General features: G+C 38.1%; 2 protein-coding genes across 10 annotated transcripts in view; both read right to left on the bottom strand.

Moving 5' to 3' along the window:
- Positions 1-656: 656 nt before the first annotated feature.
- Positions 657-14720, bottom strand: LOC125640383 (lysosomal acid lipase/cholesteryl ester hydrolase-like). Its single transcript, XM_075130938.1, is given in 11 exon segments — positions 657-1642; positions 3439-3507; positions 4716-4787; positions 4929-4948; positions 4951-5074; positions 6113-6249; positions 7326-7435; positions 8366-8556; positions 11519-11526; positions 12039-12156; positions 12429-14720. Coding segments are annotated over 11 exon segments (1098 nt in total). The 5' UTR covers positions 12444-14720; the 3' UTR covers positions 657-1408.
- An 80-nt stretch (positions 14721-14800) lies between these two features.
- The window catches only part of LOC125639425 (lysosomal acid lipase/cholesteryl ester hydrolase), a 30566-nt gene continuing 26065 nt past the window's right edge, over positions 14801-19301 (bottom strand). For 8 of the 9 annotated variants that reach the window (XM_048856453.2, XM_048856454.2, XM_048856451.2 and 5 more), the window contains 5 exons: positions 18783-18919; positions 17605-17751; positions 17381-17452; positions 16288-16356; positions 14801-15865 (listed from right to left, as the gene is read on the bottom strand). In XM_048856453.2, the coding sequence (XP_048712410.2) occupies positions 15632-15865; positions 16288-16356; positions 17381-17452; positions 17605-17751; positions 18783-18919 (659 nt within the window). In that variant the 3' untranslated portion in view covers positions 14801-15631. The remainder of the gene's footprint in view (positions 15866-16287; positions 16357-17380; positions 17453-17604; positions 17752-18782; positions 18920-19301) is intronic. The other variant, XM_048856457.2, reaches the window with a different exon arrangement.

The raw sequence follows: 19301 nt of genomic DNA, 5'->3' as shown, positions 1-19301 counted from the left end.
CCCAAACTAAGACTGTTAGGGCCTTCCTCCTGCATCTGGGCTTTTGCCCTTAAGTGGGGTATGGTAAGGGGACCAATGCACTCCCACTCCACCAGCTCCCAGCCCAGGGCCCAGTGAGAAGTGACACTGGCAGATTCCTCCCTGTAGAGAGTAAGTCTGCCACCCTGGATTCCTGGGAGTTTATTTTGAGAAATATGAACTCCAGAGTCAGAAAATGAAGAGTTAAGATTGAAGTAATCAGCCCTACCACCACACTATATAGACATATACCTAAAAATCTAGGCCACATGTTAATATTATAAATCTCTTTTCACATTGAATTAAGAATTAGATAATAAAATCTTGTAACTGTCAGATTGTCTTTCCTATATCTACAAAAATGAGGAGTCTAGTGGCCACCGGACTCCATGTTGTTTTTGTGGATACCGACTAACACAGTTACCCCTCTGATACTTTCCTATATCTGTATTTCAAGATTCATTGTATCAGATTCTTCCTTTCTGATCCCTTATTAAAAAAAAAAGAACATATCTAGAATTTGAATATTTAAGCTCTATTTGTGTTGAATGCAAAGGTAGGTAAACAGAGATAACATACAACAGATCTGGAGATTTGTTTCACATTTATTTATTTTGCATATGCAGAACAATCCTCAAAATAACTCTACCTTTTCCCTGCACTCTCGTTCAACAAACTTATTACACCTCTTTGTGGTCTGTATTAGTAATCATTTGGGTCAGTTCATTACCTCAGTCCTGTGACAGCAGTAAGGACTGACCCTGGTCAGATGATTGGGGTGATGAAATAAAGTCTCTAGTCCTGATCATCGGCTGCATTAGGTCAGTGTAGCTCCACTAATGTCAAAGGAATGATGCACATACTCAAAGTAAACCAAGTGTGAATCCGATGAAATGAGCTGTAGCTCACGAAAGCTTATGCTCTAATAAATTTGTTAGTCTCTAAGGTGCCACAAGTACTCCTTTTCTTCAAGTGTGAATTGGTACCATTGTGATTGCATGTCTAGCCATATTTATCAGTTGTCTCCCATACCCTCAATTAAATTTTATAGAAAAGGTCATCTAGACACCAGAGTGAAAGAATTATCTTGGAACCAGACCTTCATGCCTGTCCATGATGTGCTTTATTTCTAAAACTTGGCACATTAGAAAAACAAAAGATTTACATTTACAATGCATATGCATTGTATACTGCAACTCAATATTTCCCTTCTTTGGATACATTTGTGCTGCTCCCCTAATACTGAAGTTCATTAAAGAGAATTTTATTAAAGTAAAGTAAATTCATCAAGTATAGATTGTTACATATAAGAGTTTTGTAATTCATTAAAAACCAAATAAGACAGATATCAACAGAAATGAATATAATCCTTGATCCCAAAGCCATATTTTTAAGTATTCTTCCTCATCAAGTCGAGGATTTCATTATACACGCGCTCAGGTGCATCAAGGCCCCAGATGAAATCCAGGTGGTTCCAGTCAGGAATCACCTTGTGGTAAACCAGATTAGTGACTTGTGGGAGCAAAAAGGCAACATCCGTAGGGTCAGCGAGCCAGTCATTTCCACCACTCCACATCGCAGTTGGGACTTGCATGTCTGTCACATTGTATAAAGGCGGAATATCCTTAAAAAAAAAAAAAAAGATTTCACAAAAGAAAACAAGTTTGGATTGGAATGCAATGAACAATCAGTTACACATTACTAGAAGACTATTTTAAACAAAGAACTTTATAATGATTTACGGTAGTTCTTGAAAGAAAATAATTCAAATTAAACATGATGTGTAATAATTGTAACTTAAATATCACAATTTTGATGACAATAGAGAGAGAGCTTAAAATGAGTGTTCTCACACGAGTTTCATCAATTTCTGGCTCTGAAAGAACGCATTCTTATTCAATGTGTTGTAGAATTTTAATGACCTCAGAAGTTACACCTAAACCTTACACTGAAACCTCCACTATCGTAGTCTGCTGCCACATATAGAGGACATTTTCAAAGGAACAATCACACAGCAGGTGAGAGACTTCAGGATACTCAGACAAGATAAAAACAAAACAAAAAAGAAACCAAAATTCAGGATCTCTTCTGTTTCCTTCTCACAAGCCTGGTTTTGTATCTAGAGTTTCTGAGCCACTGAGAGCTTATCTATGTAGAGCAATAATGCAGATGTTCAGATTGTGATTTCTAAAGTGCACTAATGTGTTGCTCATTAATAGGTCCCTGTAGACCTTGCTGGTGTGAACTAAAAGTTCCCTAGTGCACTGAGAACTTTTAGTTCACACCAGCAGGATCTATATGGACCAATTAATCTGCTACTTGTTAGTGTGCTTTATAAATCACACCTGCATAGTCCACTTTACTGCTCCATGTAGACAAGCCTTCTTTACATTTTACCTGAACACCTCTTTTCCTCTCATCTTATGACTGTAAAATGTTTGGAAGTAAGGATGAGATATTCAAGTAAGATTATATATATATACTATCTAGAGGGCTACATTGATTCATCACCACAATATTTTTCCATCAGATGAGTCTTCAGAGCACAACCGCTGAGCTTCCAGGCAATGTCTAAACTGCTTTTCTTCCAGTTAAAAACTCAGCTCTCTCTGAGGAGGTGCTATGCCTCTTGCTAGCGGAAGCCAAAGACTTGCTTTTGAGTCTTTTCATGCTTCAAATATCCTGCACCTCCTCGCAGCCCCCAATGACCCAGCAGACAAAACTCGAATTCCTCCAACAGACTGGTCTCCTTTCTGACTGGCACGCAACCCAGCAGGTTTTTAGCAATAATATAATGGTATTAGCAACGACTTCATTTATATTTCTGTACTCTATCCGAACTAGAATTTACAGTTGGATTAAGAAAAAGGAGTGTTGTGGACCACAAGTTTCAACTTTCCAGATATTTTCATTTGAATTTTCAACCAGGAAATTGGGATGCATCATTTTTGTAACTGAGTTTCCTAGTTCTTTTAAAGAAACCAACAGTAATTGATCAGACACGAACACAACAGATTTTATATTTGAGATTAGAGATTCAAATTGGATGGAAAAGTAAGAAAGTTCCAACTAGTTTTTTTCTGCTTTGAAATAAATTAGACCTTATTTTAAAATATGCTCTATTATAACCATAGGCACAGAGATACAAATGTATACTGGTGACTTACTACATAAATATGTTAAGTGTGTGGTTTTTTTTTAATAGAGGACAGTAAATTCAGTGGAATTTCTCTGGATTTATACTGGTATAAATGAGAACATAATTTGTCCCCTAATATGGAATTATTTTTAAAGTATAGCTTTTGCTTGGCTACCATAGCTTTTGCTGTCAAATGGGATAGTATGATGCCCACTCTCTTTTTTTTTTACAGTTTTTTAAAGTGAAAATACTAAAATTTTTTCACATTAGATTTACCTTACCTGATCATAGTGGACTTTGTTAGATGGTATTTCCCAGTCATAAGCTTTCAGTTTACCACTTTTAATTGCCTAGAGTAAAAATTAAAATCAAATGTACATGTTTTAACTAAAACAAGGAAAAAAATTGTTACTGAATTTGCCCCCACAAAGTTAGCCTTTGAAACAAGCCACTGCAGAGGTTTGCATAATTTAGTTCAAACTGGATTCTCCAGGGTCCAACAAAGAAAGGATTTTAGGATAAATAAACTGGGATTAGATTGACTCAGGACCTTCTCCCTGATCCAACAAATGAACAGGATCGCTGGCCTATGGAAGGCCCCAATCCTTAGGGGAGGGTTGGAAGGACTTGGCCTACTGAGGTCATGTAAGACTGAGTGCTTGTTCTGAGCTTAAACTGTGATGAACTTGTGACCACAAGGAATCCCCTGAGGGGGGTTGAAGGACTGCTCCTGCAGAATCCATATTAGGGTGATGTCTGGTGAGTTTATTAGCATGCATGTAGGTTCTTTTATTGTTTTAACAGGTTTTCTGTGTAGTGTTTTTAACTTAAGACTAAAGTAGGCTTGCATAGGAAGTGCTATGTCGTACCTTCTAACTCTAGCAATTATACCTGTTAACCGTTTCTGAAGAGAAAGCAAGCAGGTGTCCTTGGGCAATCTGCCGCTGATGGGAATAACACAGTGAAGGCAGGGAACTGTGCAGCCTGGACATACCCAGGTCAAAAGGGATTGACAATGTGGATTTCCACTCCAGAAAGCCAATGGCTGGTGAGCTGGAAGCCTAAGAGTGGGTGCTCTTGCTGGACCACTGAGGGGGAATACAGCTGCTGCTGCCCTGAACTGAGACAATGGCATGTCTTCTCTACCATTCCTTTATAGAGAAAAAAAAAGGATATTTTGTTGATTATATTTCCATGTATCCTGGGTGGGGACTGGCACCGAGTACTAACTTGCAAGCTAATTTGTACATTATACAGGGAAAAAAGAAACTAGCAGTGCTGCCCTGTGAGGTTGCTCTGTATTTAGCTATGTTCATGCCTCTGCCAAGTTCTCTGCTTGCAGAATATACTAAGCCACATATACTAAGGGTAGACAAAAGTATGATTAAGGGACGATTAGTTCTTTCAATGTGGCAATGCCAGCTTGATTGATAAATTGTTGGCACTGAGAATAAATTATGACAATAGAATAGGAGACTGGCCCTAAAATCAATTTGCAAACATCAGGTACAATTGTTACATAATGATTGCAGGGTACTTTATATTTCAGAAGTTCTACCTGTTTCCAGTGAATCACGTTTTGTACAGAGGTTCCAGCTGGGGCATGTGTTATATACACATATATTCAGCTCTGAAAGGAAACATTTATATTTCATAACAAGTTTCATCTCACGAATGGATCTACTTATTTATCACAAATCAATGCTGGCAATTTCAAGGATAAATCTGTTTTGCAAAAAATATCTGAGGAACAATTGTTGTTTAGACGTACCATATTTAAGTTCTTCTCTATAATCCACATAGCTCAGACATGAGGTTGCCACAAAACTCTGATAACATGACCAAGCTGCAAAATTCAGCAACAAACAAGTCAGCAAAAAAATTCTGTCGTATGAATTCTTTTACGCCAACTACAGTCTGTAAAATTACAAAGATTCATATTTAATACAATTACAGATATTGGAGATAAAACCTGCCCTTCCCTCTATCTACCAATCAAAGAACGTCTCCTACAGTATATTCAAGTTCTGTGTTCAATACACATTTAAATAACTCAGGTGATTAGGAAGTGGAATACTATTTGGCATTCCAATTGTCCTCACAGTTAAGAATTTTTCCTTCAGATTTTCTAATCCTTAATTATTTCCTTCGACTTACGCCTTTTGGATAGGCTTAAGTAATTCCTCTCCCTCCTTGGTATTTACAACTTTCAGATACAGCCAAACTACCACACTATCCCTCCGTCTTTTGGCCAAGCTACAGGAGCATAGGCATTACTATACCAGATCAGACCTCTGGTTCAACCAGTACCATTACTGGTCTCTGCAGTACCACATACTTCAGAGGGAGATACTAGAATCCTTATAATAGAGAATCATGGAACAACACGCCTGAAGCAATAAGGCGAAAATCCCTTGTTTTGTACCTTACCTAATACAGCTGGATGTACTCATTAACCATATAAATGCCTAATCCTCCTTTGAACCCTGCTAAGCTTTTTCCTTTTAGAGTTTTAGATTTGTTGCCCTTCAGTTTTACTGAATGCTACCTTTTTCTTGTATTAGGAAAAGAGGTAAGTGGCAATGCTTTGTTATAACCTCAACACCATTTTCTATTTTATAAACCTCTCATGTCTCCTTTTATTCATACACTCTCTGAATAGTCCAAGATTTTTTCATTCCCCCATGACTCTGAAGTCTGCCCATCCCTCTAATTGGTTTCCTAATTCTGCTATAATATACTTTACGGGTAAATTTTAGCACAGTAAACACAGATTATGGATTAAGATATGTGACTAGTTTTAATATTTGTGCAAATTTACACAGTAAAATCTCTGGAAATCCTAGAATGTCTTACTTCATTTTAACTGTTCTGTCCTAATGGGTTTTAGAATCCCCACCAAAAAGTCCAACTAACTTTGGTTAACAGATATTCTGTCTAAAAAAAATCACCTACCTTGATCACTGCATCGGGAAGCAACGCAAGCTTTGTCAACAGGCTTTGGGCATATTTAAGTGTGGCTATAGGAGCGAAGGCAAAATACATTTGGATTATTTGAGCCAGATGGGGCATGGTTGAAAATGCTATGAAAGCTGAAAATGAAGAAAGAGATGTACAAGTTACTATTGCAAGGAGTTCAAGCACAATGTTTAGATTTTGTGAAAACTATTTTACAAAGTGAAAGGAGAACAGAAATGTTGAGAATTTTTAAAGGGTCAATTGAAAACACAGGCTGTTTACAATGTAAACATTCCCTAGCTACATTTGCAGTTGACACATTGCAAAAACCCCCATTGAAGTATGAAGATAAGATGACGACACTTTCAGTCTGAAACGGTCTTTCAGATTAAAGTAACTTGAATGGAATTTAGTGCCTTTGCCTTGCTTAATAAAACACTGTTGTGGAACAAAGTTTTGCTGGCTTGTAAATAAATAGTGTCCTGTGTGCATACTTTGGGTTTTCCTTAAAGCGTGATTATAGTCAGAAGAACAACTGTCAGAATGGCACCTCCTACTTAGATGTCCTTCCTTGGTATTGCCAGGCCCAGATTTACTTATCTGAGCAAAAGAAATAAGCATTTATTACTCATTAGCACTGCAGAAACCGAATAACTATTGTGACGCTGAGTGGGCTGCTACTGTGGTTCATGTATCAACAGAATTCTTAACTGAATTTCTATGTTCCTGTCCACCCTAGGATAAAATGGTTTATTTTACTATGTGGCAGCTACTATGAAATTCTAAACCTAGAGAAGACAGGGCAATGGTATTTTAAAATGTAATCTGCTTGTGGATGTGTATTGTTAAAACGTGACCGAACACTTTCTTTCTAATGTGGACAAACCCAAGAGCACAATCTGCACTTCATGGTGTACACCTTAATTTCACCTTAACCACACACTCCAGCTGGATCAGCGTTATTGGTGACGGTGATGAGCAAGTCAAAAAACAGAACGTGATGTTCAGATGACACAGCTATCAGAACATGATATTGCCCTAAAAAGTTCCTCTCTGGTCACATGTGATATCTCCAGCACAGCGGAAAGTGTGTGTGTGTGTGTGTGTGTGCGCGCACGCGCAGCGGGCTGGGGGAGGTGGAAGAGATCTAGACTTCAAAGGACAGAGAGTTCAATTGTTAACGACAGACACTGCATTCCCCTCAACTCACCTGTCGTGGTGCCTTCTGAATGTCCAACATAATACAGTTTCTCTTGTCCAGTTTTCTGCACAATAAAATCTATCACAGCTGGATGGTCATATTTAGCCATTTCATCATAGCTATAAAAGGAAGGGTGATCATCTTTATGTCAGTTGTGTAATTGTCTGCATTTGAACACCAAAAGCCTTAGAACTGAAAAACAGTCATAGCACTACAAGCTTCTCCATATTATTCCCCCCAAGCACCTCAAATGTTTTTAGTCCCCTCTGCACTGGGCCAGGCACTGACATAAGGAACTATATTTAAACTAAAAAGAAAAGGAGTACTTGTGGCACCTTAGAGACTAACCAATTTATTTGAGCATAAGCTTTCGTGAGCTACAGCTCACTTCATCGGATGCTTATGCTCAAATAAATTGGTTAGTCTCTAAGGTGCCACAAGTACTCCTTTTCTTTTTGCGAATACAGACTAACACGGCTATTACTCTGAAACCTATATTTAAACTCTGTTCCAGCTACACCAAACAATATAGATCATAGGCACTAACTGTGTTTAAAAGAAGAACACATTGTTTTAGATACTAACCAAACTTGTATTTTGCAACTGCAGCTGTTTTTAGTGCCAGGGTTGCAGGGTTGTGCAGAACCGTTTTACTCCTTTCGTAAATTCACACAATACAGTCAGTAATTTGACTTAACGGATTTATCATGTACCACAATAATTTTAGTGTTCATCCCCAGAGAACTCCAAATACTGTATCAACAGAGAAAGACAATACGATCTACATGTTTCTGTGTGTCCACTAATTCTGGAGGTGCAGTCTGACATCTCAAGGCCTGATTTTTTTAGATGCTTAGCAACTCCAACTCCAATTGACTTGAATGGAGCTGGAGATTTCAACTCGTCTGAAAATCCAGCTATAAATTGTGAAATTAGAAATTAGTGTTTTGGCTTACTTCTTACTTTATCAGGACAATGGATTCCCAGCATCACTTTATAAAACAAAATAAATTGGTCATGTCATAGTTTTCCCCAAAACTACAGTCTACCTGAAAGCCCAGAATTCCTCTTGGTGCACTGAAAGGTTTATGTGTCGTCTGGACCAAGTGTTCCCTCTGCTATTTTCTATCCAAACATCATAGCCCGCATCTGCTAGAATGAAGCCCAGGCTGTTTGTGGCCAGATTAATGATCCAACTGGTACCATCTGCAAGTAAACCATGATGCAGAAACACAACAGGCTTCGGACCCGAAAGAGAGAGAGAGACACCAAATATTCCACACAAGCAAAACTTCTGTGACGCTGATAATGAAACAACACTCATGCTTCATAGTCAAATTCCTAAATCTAGCATTAACCTCTGGAGAGAGATTTGTTGAATTGCCAAGGACTGTATCTTAAAGGATTTTAATTTAAAAAGACATATGTCCTTACAGTAGGACGATTGCATAGACCCCTTTCATTTTTTGTGCAAGTGGGTCTAAACCCAAGAAAAGTGTCAGGGGAAAATGGTGTTTCTCAAATGCATCACTACTAAATACAGAAATCTTTAGAGAAGATTTAAGAGAAAGGCTTGTTATTACCATAGCTACATGCAAACAGAGAGTATCTTTCAGGATTAGTCCTATTGTACTTGATTTTCAAATGATTTGATTTTGATATGTAGTTTAGGCTCCAAGCAGTACATGTCTGGTTGTATCTTAGGTTAGTGAGCATCACTCTGATTATTGGATCCAGGATTTTGTTGTCTATTGGAGAGAATGCAAGCAATTGGGCTCCGTTTCCTCAGGTACTCCACACCTGTTCCCATAATATCAGTATCTCACTGCATTAGTTTCTCTTGCTCTCCCCCACACTCAGTGTCCACGTTTATTCCCCATTCAGTAGCTTCTGATAAGTGATATATGCAGCACTCATATATACACACAGTTTTGTGTAAGTGACCTAGAATAAATAAGTATCTGCCAATCATCCCAGCTCGATCTCAGTTGTGAACACTTGTCCCAAAGAGCTGATATCGGAAGTACACTAGTAGGTAAAGGAGCCTTCCCTTCCACTTCAGGAAAACTAGCAGCTCAAGACCAGAAGGGGAATCACTTAATGTCTTGCTGCAGAGAAAGTGGTTCCAGGGACCAAAAGGGTTTGAATGGCTAGGAGGGGATGCCACTACCAAAGAGCATTTCTAGCCTTCACCACAATCTTGACTAAGTTCACCACCAAACTCTCAGTCCCCTTCTCCTCCAAACCAAAACAACCACTCACTCCTGCTCTGGAACCTACCAGCCACAGTCTTCCACCACCAGAGGCCCATCTCTCCCCCCTTCCTTTCCATAAATTGATGCGATAGAAACATTTCACCAGCCCTGGTACTCCAACAAGCAGTTTAAAGCTGACAGCGTAGCTCATGTCCTTAGCATACATATGGTCTACTACATACAATTAAAGCCCTCCGATCTAACAGCCAAAAGGTCTATTTACAACTGAGGCTAGTTAAATGATTTCTCTACAAAATTAATACAGCTGGCACAGAAAGGTATTCCATTTTGCAGAGGATTTCACTATTTTGAAATATGGTTTCATTCCAATTTGGAACAAATCCCCAAAATTTCAGATTTATCCACAAAAAGGGAATGGAGTCCTGGCTTCAGAACAATCCACCTGGTAGGCTGCCCTGGAGCTGTGTGCCCTGGAAACCTGGGCTTCAGAGGAGCCAAGGTGGGCAAGGGGACAGGAAATTAAGCATGTGTCCATTGGAAACCTGCCTCCCAGGCAGGGTTCTGAAACCTGGCTGGTTTCCAGAGGATCTTCATTAAAATTGAACCATCTCCATGTCACTCAGTCAGCAAATTCTGACAAAAAGCTTGCATCTGCAGTGACTCAAAATTAAGTGTGCAAAAATAGATTGATAGAAGAAGAAGCTTTATATTACTTCAAAAGAAACCATCTCCAAAGAGCACTACGAAGAAGATGAACAGTGGATGCCAAGGAAGAGATTGGTTTTCACATTACATAGGCAAACATTAAACTAAAACAGTAACCGAAATTTTCACAGCATTCAAACGTATGAAGCTTTTATATGAATGATGTTCATGTGTGTCTATAATAATACTGATGGCTTAGTGGTTTACGTTTGAAATGGATACCAAAAAATTTGGAAAATCTGTTAGGTTTTTGCTTACTCCAAATGACTTATTTTCAGACTTATAAATGACAGTTAGGAGTTAGTCAAAAAACATCATAAATTTGGGAGACTGCACAAAGAAAAAGAGACAGAAAACCCAGTACCAGTCTCGCTGGAGGGATAACAGCAGTTTACAAAAACACTATACAAAAATACAATATCAGCATGAATTAAATATACTTTATCTATTACTTCTACAGTTACTGTCCCCCCATTCTGTAAAGGTTCCCCCTTTATCTATTACTTCTACAGTTACTGTCCCCCCATACTGTAAGGGTTCCCTGAACAGCAACAAAGCCTACAGACCGATGGTCTCTGTTTTAGACTTGTGGCTGGTGCGTCTTCTGGACAAGAGATAATGTTGCTCAAGGCAGAACAATTCACTTAGACCTCAACATTTAGATTGCAGCAGTGGCACTTCAGTCCTCCTAGCCTCTTTTTCACACCCATAAAGGTTCATACTACCGGGACTCAGTTTTCCCATCCACACAGGCAAAAGCCTTTCATCACATCAGCCTTCAGTTTGTCTCCCGATTTTGCTTACTCCCTCTTTTCCCTGACTTCTATGTAGTGCTCCCACTTTTCCTCTTGTGCTCCCTCGCCGCCCAGTACTCCTTTGACTTTTAGGAGACCTTTACCTGCATCTTTATTCTCCCTGGTTCTCATATACGCTTCACGGTCCTCTAGCAGCTTTTAGAGTGCTTCTCTACAGCATTTTCTGCCACCTACCATAAAGACAATTTGCACTGCTGATGTGTTCTCTATGGGGACTAAGAGTGGAAAGCAGGGTATGGGCATGTTTGAGGGTCCTTGCAGGGACATTGTTTAATTCCTGCAATGCTGAAGTTACAGATGGACTTTTCCACAGCTGGAGGCCAGGACTAGACTGTCACATGCAGGAAAACTAGCATTCAGGTAACTCGGGGTAACTCTCCTCCATTCTGCACAAAAATATCACAGGTTTCAGAGGAACAGCCGTGTTAGTCTGTATTCGCAAAAAGAAAAGGAGTACTTGTGGCACCTTAGAGACTAACCAATTTATTTGAGCATGAGCTTTCGTGAGCTACTCAAATAAAAATATCACACACATCCATGCAGAGCAGACAGAATGCCTGCTGAAATGCTTAGGAAGAACAGTAGCATAAGGGATGGAAATACAAGATGGTTCAGTTGATGTATAAGGAACTTTTGTTCATTGTCATAGTCAGTAAACTGATATGAAATGAAGACTAGTATGTCTGTCAGCAAAAACATTCAAAAACTTCTAGGCTTAATTTTTATAGCCACAAATCCTTTCTTCCATGCATATTATAGAAATTAAAATTTATATTCTACACCACAAACATCCCCATAAAACTAAAACTACAGAGAAAAATACTGGCTCCCTGTAACAATAGTAGAACCCCATCTTTAGATTTGCAGAATTTGCTAAGACCCCTGAAAACCTCCTGTATGTATTGCTGTAATCTAGGTCATATTTAAGACAGGGAGGAATTTAAGGTTACAACAAGTTTCCTATTTAATACGGACATAAATTTTACCTGTGTTGTCAGCATTTACTTTCTCATGAAGAATTCTGTTAACACTAAGGATATAGCCGTCTGCTGTCACATCATCATGCTCTTCACTAGGGTACCCCCTGTATTGAATTATTTCACTCTGCAGGAAGAAAAAAAAAATCAAAGGCTTTGGTCTCAGACTGCCAACAGGTTTTCATTTTTTGAAGGCTTTCCTAGGCCATGTATTTACTATTAGGGGGTTTTACTGGACGTAGTTTCTGGTGGGATATTTTCAAGGAATCTGAACTGTGAGGCATTATCTATTATAGCCTCTGTCAGTTTATTCCACCAAATAAGGTGAATTAATAATGTATATTTCATTGTTTCTCAGAGATTCCCCCGACCCAACTCTCTCTTTAATACATTACTTACAATATTCATATACATTCAGGATGGTCATTTGACCTGCTGTCAGAGAGTCCTTGCATCAAAACAATTCCATGGATCAAACATGGTACAGCTACAGAATGCCACATCTTGGGTCAGCCTAGAATAATACGTTTCGTATTAGTGCTATCTGAATCATGCTTAACTCCTCCAAGCAGAATGTGTCCTCACCAGTTATGACCAAGTAGCTTAATGTTCCCTATAGTCTGCCTAAGAAAACAAGTTACAATGGGCCTGCAAAACTCAGGAACTATGCTATGTATTCTTGAGCACCGTCTTGTCCATTAACACATAAATTTTATAAGCTGAAAACTGCAGGACTGAGTCCTGTTTTCCTGTTGCTTATTTTACTGGTCATCATATACTATGTTGGGCACAAAATATTCAGCCGGGGCTATGTGAAGCTCTAGGCTGCACTGATTATGCTGTGTTGGGTCTCAGTCCTGTAAAACAGCAGTACCACACAGAGTGTCAGAGACTTAGTAAATGTGGTGTAAAGAGCCATAATTACTTTATATCTTAATATCCTGTTCATTACAGATACTACAGATGGGTCTGAGATGTGAAGTTCAGATTCAAACTTAATCAATCAAAATTAATGGTTCAACCCATGAAGGAAATAGGAGTTAGGTGCAAAGCTTCGATCAATTTTTCCAGGGTAAGAAAGACAAACATTTTTCATTCCCTTCTAATTAAGCTAATTCCTTCAGCAAAAGAAAATAACCAACAATGCAATTTAGAAAGACAGTTCTCCACTGCAGTCTCTTCTGTATTGTCCTTTCCATCTTTCTCCTCTTCTTCCTGGGGAGCAACCTGTCCCTCCAGCAGTTCTTTGTAAATTATCCACATCTTCATAGGAATTAAATCATTTATCTGCCTTTTCTGGAGCATTAACTAATCTAGCTTTTTCACCATTTAGGATCTTTTTTGGCTGGACACCATAGTGCAAAAAAACTTGAATCCTTTCTCCTGGAGATGTTGGTTTACATTAACAAACTAGAATGTCTAGCATTGAGAGTCTATTTCTACATCCATAGTTGTAAGCTGATTACCTTGAAATATTCTTACCAAATACAGTCTAAGTCTCTAGCAAGCCTCAGATCTTCCCCTGGGTGCTGGAGACAAAAAAGCTCTCTTATAAGTAGTGGGGGCATGCTCTCAACAGGTTTTGAAGTGCAAACTGCAATGTGCCCAATCGCTAAATCAAATCCTTTATCTTCAATTGCAATGATACGCAAGTCAGAAGGAAGTTAACATGCTGTTCTCCTGGCTCCCTTTTAAGGATTTTAGTCATTCCTTCATTTGATTCAAGTTAGATCTGCCAGTGGGCAGGCTTTCTTATTTTACACTAGTGGGCAGTATTTCAACTTCATTGTGCACTTTTGGGATCTTTCAGGCATCCCATTCTCTGGTCCACTTCAGTGAGCCTCTCTTTACAACCATCTATGATGGTCTAATGGATTTGAGGGTAGCTTGTAAAGCTATGACATGTTCGAAGACATATTCTTTATCACCTCTTGGTACTCTTTGAAAAAATGTGTTTTCAATTCCCGCCCCTCCCCACCATCTCTTGCATGCATTATTAGCTACAGAGTTTGCCAGCAGCAAATACTGTAAACTAATTTAAAATTAAAAAATTAATATTACAGCCATCCTAAGATGCTTTTGATATTGGAGAGTGTTTTTTCTATTTAAAGTATTTTCTACTCTGAGACTTCATGTAAGCAATAGTAAACAACATAACTAAGACTGAAATGTAGCTTCTAACCCTTGCTAACTCTCAGAAACATTTGTTTTGTGCTAGAATTTGTTTTAGAATTGAGAAACACCATTTTTAGTTTTCTATGTATGTACATGGCAATGGGAGGAGAGAAATGCTCTCAGACTCCTATGCATGCACAAATGTGCTGATTGCTTTAAAAGGCGGATATAGTTTTGTTCAGATTTAGCATGTCTCTTAGGCTTTAATAAGCAAGATTTAAGACACTTATATCTTTAAAACTACTGAATAAGTTATTTAAAGTTTTTGACTAATGAGAACCAGGATGCGGAGTCTCAAATTGTTCACAGTTTAAACAATTAGCAAGATTCTCCTTGTGATTTTGCAGTCTGTTTTGGGTGTTTTGATAAAGTAAAAGAAACGTGTCTTTGAATTAAGTTTTTGGCAAAAAAACCTAAATATTGATTCAATGTGAATATCAGCTACATGTTAACAGTGTGTGTCTTTTCTCACTGAATTGAGCATTAAATATTAGAATCTTGTAATCGTTGCATTAGCTTGCTATTTATCATTCAAGATTGTTCTATCAGATTCTTCCTTTCTGATCTTCTAATTATGAAACAAAAGAAAGAATACATTTCTGAATTTGAACATTTAAAGAACTTTACTTTTATTGAATTCAAAAGCTATGTAAATAGAGCTGATAGATTACAGTTGCAGAGATTTATTTTTAGTTATGGCACACATCAGCTAATACGTATATAGAACAATCTCCTCCTAATAGCCTTTTTCTACTACCTTCTTCTTCAAGGGGACAATAAAAAGACATGCCTACTGGATCTCTTCATGGTCTGTATTGATAATCACTGGGATTAGTACAGAATGACTTTTGGTCATGTGACAGGAGTATTGACCCTGACCCCAGGTGGCTGACTGGTACCATGAAATAAAATCTGGCCCAGATCCTCAGCTGCATTAAAATCAGCATAGTTCCAGTGACAAAGCAATTACATATTTAAAAAGTAATTAACAACTTGGGTGCTTTTCTGAATTTGGGTATGTGATTGCGTGTCTAGTTTAGCCACATGTATCAGTTGTGCCCCATGCATTCAATTCACCTTACAGAAACGGTCAACCAGACACCAGCTAAGAAAATCATCTTGGAAGCAGATCTACCCTCCTATTCATGATGTATTTAATTTACGATACATACTTTAGAAAGCAGAAGACTTTAAACTTGTGTGTGGTGCTTTTAAAATGTACGTTGCTAGTTGAATTACTTTCTTTGGATACGTATATGCTGCTGACCTAATATTTAAGATCATTAAAGAGAATCTTATTAAAGTAAATATAGTGAATATAGACCATTATGTTTTGTATGCAAACAGTTTTGTAGTTCACTAAAAATCAAGAAAAACAGATATCAACAGAAATTAATCAAATCCTTGATCCTACAGCCACATTATTTTCACGGGTTTTTCCTCATCAAGTCAAGGATTTCATTATACATGTGCTGAGGTGCATCCAGGCCCCAGATGAAATCCAAATGGTTCCAGTCATGAATCGCCTTGTGGTAAACCAGATTAGTGACTTGTGGGAGCAGAAGGGCAACATCCTTAGGGTCAGCGAGCCAGTCATTTCCACCACTCCACATTGCAGTTGGGACTTTCATGCGCTTCACATTATATAAGGGAGGAGTATCCTTTAAAAAGGGGGGTTTATAAAAGAAAAAAAGTTTCATGTCACTAGAGGATTATTTAAAACAAAGAACAACTTTATAATGGATTTATTGTCATTCTGGAAAGGATAGCACTGAGGACAAGGGAGTTGTGAATCAGAAGTTTTGAATTTCCCTGACAGTTCGTATTTGAATTTTCAACCAGGAAATTCACTGCATCATTTTTGGAACTAAGTTTTCCTAATTTCTTTAAAGAAACAGTAACAGAACAGAAACACGTAATATGCAAGGTTAGACATTCCAACTGGAAGAAAAGACCAACTAAGTGATTCTATTTTGAAATAAATTTTGAAAATGGTTCCTAGCCTTTGCTATCTCTCCCCCTCCCCCCCCCCTTTTTTTTTTAAAACAGAAAGACAAATATTTCCCCATTTGGAGAGGTTTACCTGATTATAGTGCAAACGGTTGAACCAGATTCCCCAGTCATAAGCTTTTAGTTTACCAGTTTTAATTGCCTAGAGTATAAGATTAAAATCAAATGTATATACATTTTAGTAAACATAATTGTGATCATTGTGAGGAAAAGATAGGTTCATTACTTCATACATTTGCAGATTTTTCACATGTAGAGGCTAATAATTCTCTCTGCCTTAAAAACCTGAGGGGGTGAAATACAGGGAGACAGCAGCTGAACGAAAACTGGGTTGTCATACTACCCTGAGGTAACTGGAATGCACGTAGCAGAGCAAGTCTGGTGCTTCTAAACAGATATACGGCCACAAGGGAAAAGTATTAAAAATATATGGTTACACCATGTTTACTCTGCTGTATCTATCTATAATTTAAATAGCATGACAGAAAAAAATTGATATTTTGTTTGCTGCAGTCCCATGTATACTAGGTGTGGGTTGGCAGTCAATATCAATTTGCAAGATAATTAACATCTTACTCAAACAAAAAACCTAAGGCTTTGTCTACGCTTTGTCTGTGGTAAGTCGACCTAAATTACGCTAGTCCAGCTACGTGAATAACGTAACTGGAGTCGACGTAGCTTATGTTGATTTACTGCAGTGTCCACACCACACTGCGTCAACAGGAGACACTCTCCCATTGACTTATCTTACTCTTCTTGTTCTGGTGGAGTATGAAGTCAACTGGAGAGTGCTCTGCTGCTAAATTTAGCAGGTCTTCAGTTCACCAGACCTCCTAAACTGACCCCCGCTGCACTGATCACAGCAGTGTCGATCTCCAGTAAGTGTAGACATATCCTTAATAGTAGTGCTGCCCTATAAGATTTCTTGCATTTAAGGTATTTTCATGACACTGCCAAGGGTCTGTTTTGCAAAACATACTGTGCTAGGCCATTAAGGGATAATTAATTTTTTTGATGAGGCAATGCCATCTGGATTGATAATTTATTCTGAATGACAACGTTTCCTGACAGAATAGTATCGGAGACAGACCGTAAATCAATTTTCAAATACAACATATAATTTTTACATTACGATTGAAGGGCACTTTATGTTTCAGAAATTCTACCTGTTTCCAATGAATCATATTTTGTACAGATGTTCCCGCTGGGGCATGTGCTGTATACACATGTACTCGGCTCTGAAAAGAAGTATTTAAATTTCACAAGAAGTTTCATTCAGGAAGCGGCTCCATTTATTTATCACAAATCAATGCAGACAATTTCAAGGATAAATCAGTCTTTCAAAAAAACAAAAAACAAAAACAAAACAAACACCCTGATTTATACATACCATATTTAAGTTCTTCTCATTAAATCCACACAGCACAAACAGGATATTACCACAAATCTCTGATAAACTCATATGGCGGCAAAATTCAACAGCAACCACCTCACCAAAGTAAGTGTGGGGTAAAAAATCTTTATTCCCAAAAATAAGCTGTAAAATTACAAAGATTTATATTTATTACAATTACAGATATTGGCGATGAAATCTTCCCTTCCCTCTATTAACGCTAAACTCAGATGTAATATAGGGGACATTCTATGTTCAATGTATATTTAAATAACTCAGGTGAGGACAGTTCCACCACTTGGAAACAGTCAGCTCCCTATTCCAAAAGTTTCACTGTTAAGATCTCGATTACTATTTTCTAATCCTTAATTAATTGTTCCTAGTTTTCCTCTTTGGATACTCCTAAATAATTCCTCTCCTTCTTTGGTATTTGCAACCTTCAGGGTCTACTAAACTATTGCATGGTCTCTTGGCAAAAGTTATTGGCATTACTGTGCCAGATCAGGCTAGTGGTCCAACTAGTCCAGTTACTGCTCTCTGCAGTAATACATGCTCCAAAGGAAAATACTAAAATCCTCATAATGGAGAATCATGCCAGTGGGGGGAAGTAACTTCCAAACTCATGGCAGCTCATGCTTAGTTTATACCCTGAAGCAATAACGTACCCTTATTTTGTATCCTACCTACTATAGCTGGATACCCTCATTACCCATAGAAATGTCTATCCCTCTTTTGAATCCTGCTAAGCTTCATCCTGTCAGAGTTTTAGATTTGTTGCCCTTCAGTTTTATGGAATGCTAACTTTTTCTTGTATTAGGAAAAAGGGTAAGGTAGAATGGCAATGCTCTGTTACCACCTCTACACCATTTACTATTTTATACACCTCTCATGTCTCCCTTTAATTCATACACTCTCTGAATAATCCAAGATTTTTTCCACTTTCCCATGAAAGTGAAGTCTGCGCATGACTCTAATCCATTTTCTAACATACTTTAAGGGTAAATTTTGGCACTGTAAACACAAATTATGGACTAATGTACGTGACTAGCTTTGACAGCAGATTGCACACTAAAAATCGCTGGATATTCTACAGTGTCTCAACTCATTTTAGAATCCCCACCAAAAGGTCCTACTAACTTTGGCCAACAGATATTCTGTGTGAAGAAATTGCATACCTTGATAATTGAATTGGGAAGTAATGCAAGCTTTGTCAATGGGGATTTGGCATATTTCATTGTGACTACAGGAGCTAAGGCAAAATACATTTTGATTCTTTGAGCCAGCAGGGGCATGGTTGAAAATGCTATGAAAGCTGAAAATGAAGAAAGACATACAAGTTACTATTGTGGAGTTCAGGCACAATGTTTAGTTTTTGTAAAAACTATTTTACAACTGCAATGAGAACAGAAGTGTTGAGAATTTTCAAAGGGTCAATTGAAAACAGAGGCTGTTGATAATGTAAACATTCTCTAGCTGCATTTGTGGCCCACACCTTGAAGTGCAATGCTAGGTCGCAATTTTCAAAAGACTCGATTACTAGGAAGTTCCCATTGAAGTTTGAGGATGAGATGATGACACTTGCAGTCTGAAACTTTCTTTCAGGTGAACTTAACTGGAATTTAGTGCCTTTGCTTAGCTTAATGAAATGCTGTGTTAAAACAAGGTTTTGACTATTTGAAAGTAGAGTCCTGAGT

Source organism: Caretta caretta, chromosome 7 (assembly GCF_965140235.1).
Source record: "Caretta caretta isolate rCarCar2 chromosome 7, rCarCar1.hap1, whole genome shotgun sequence".
NCBI lineage: Eukaryota > Metazoa > Chordata > Testudines > Cheloniidae > Caretta > Caretta caretta.
The sequence above is the reverse complement of the archived record's forward strand: the minus strand, read 5'-3'. Positions and strand labels throughout refer to the sequence as shown.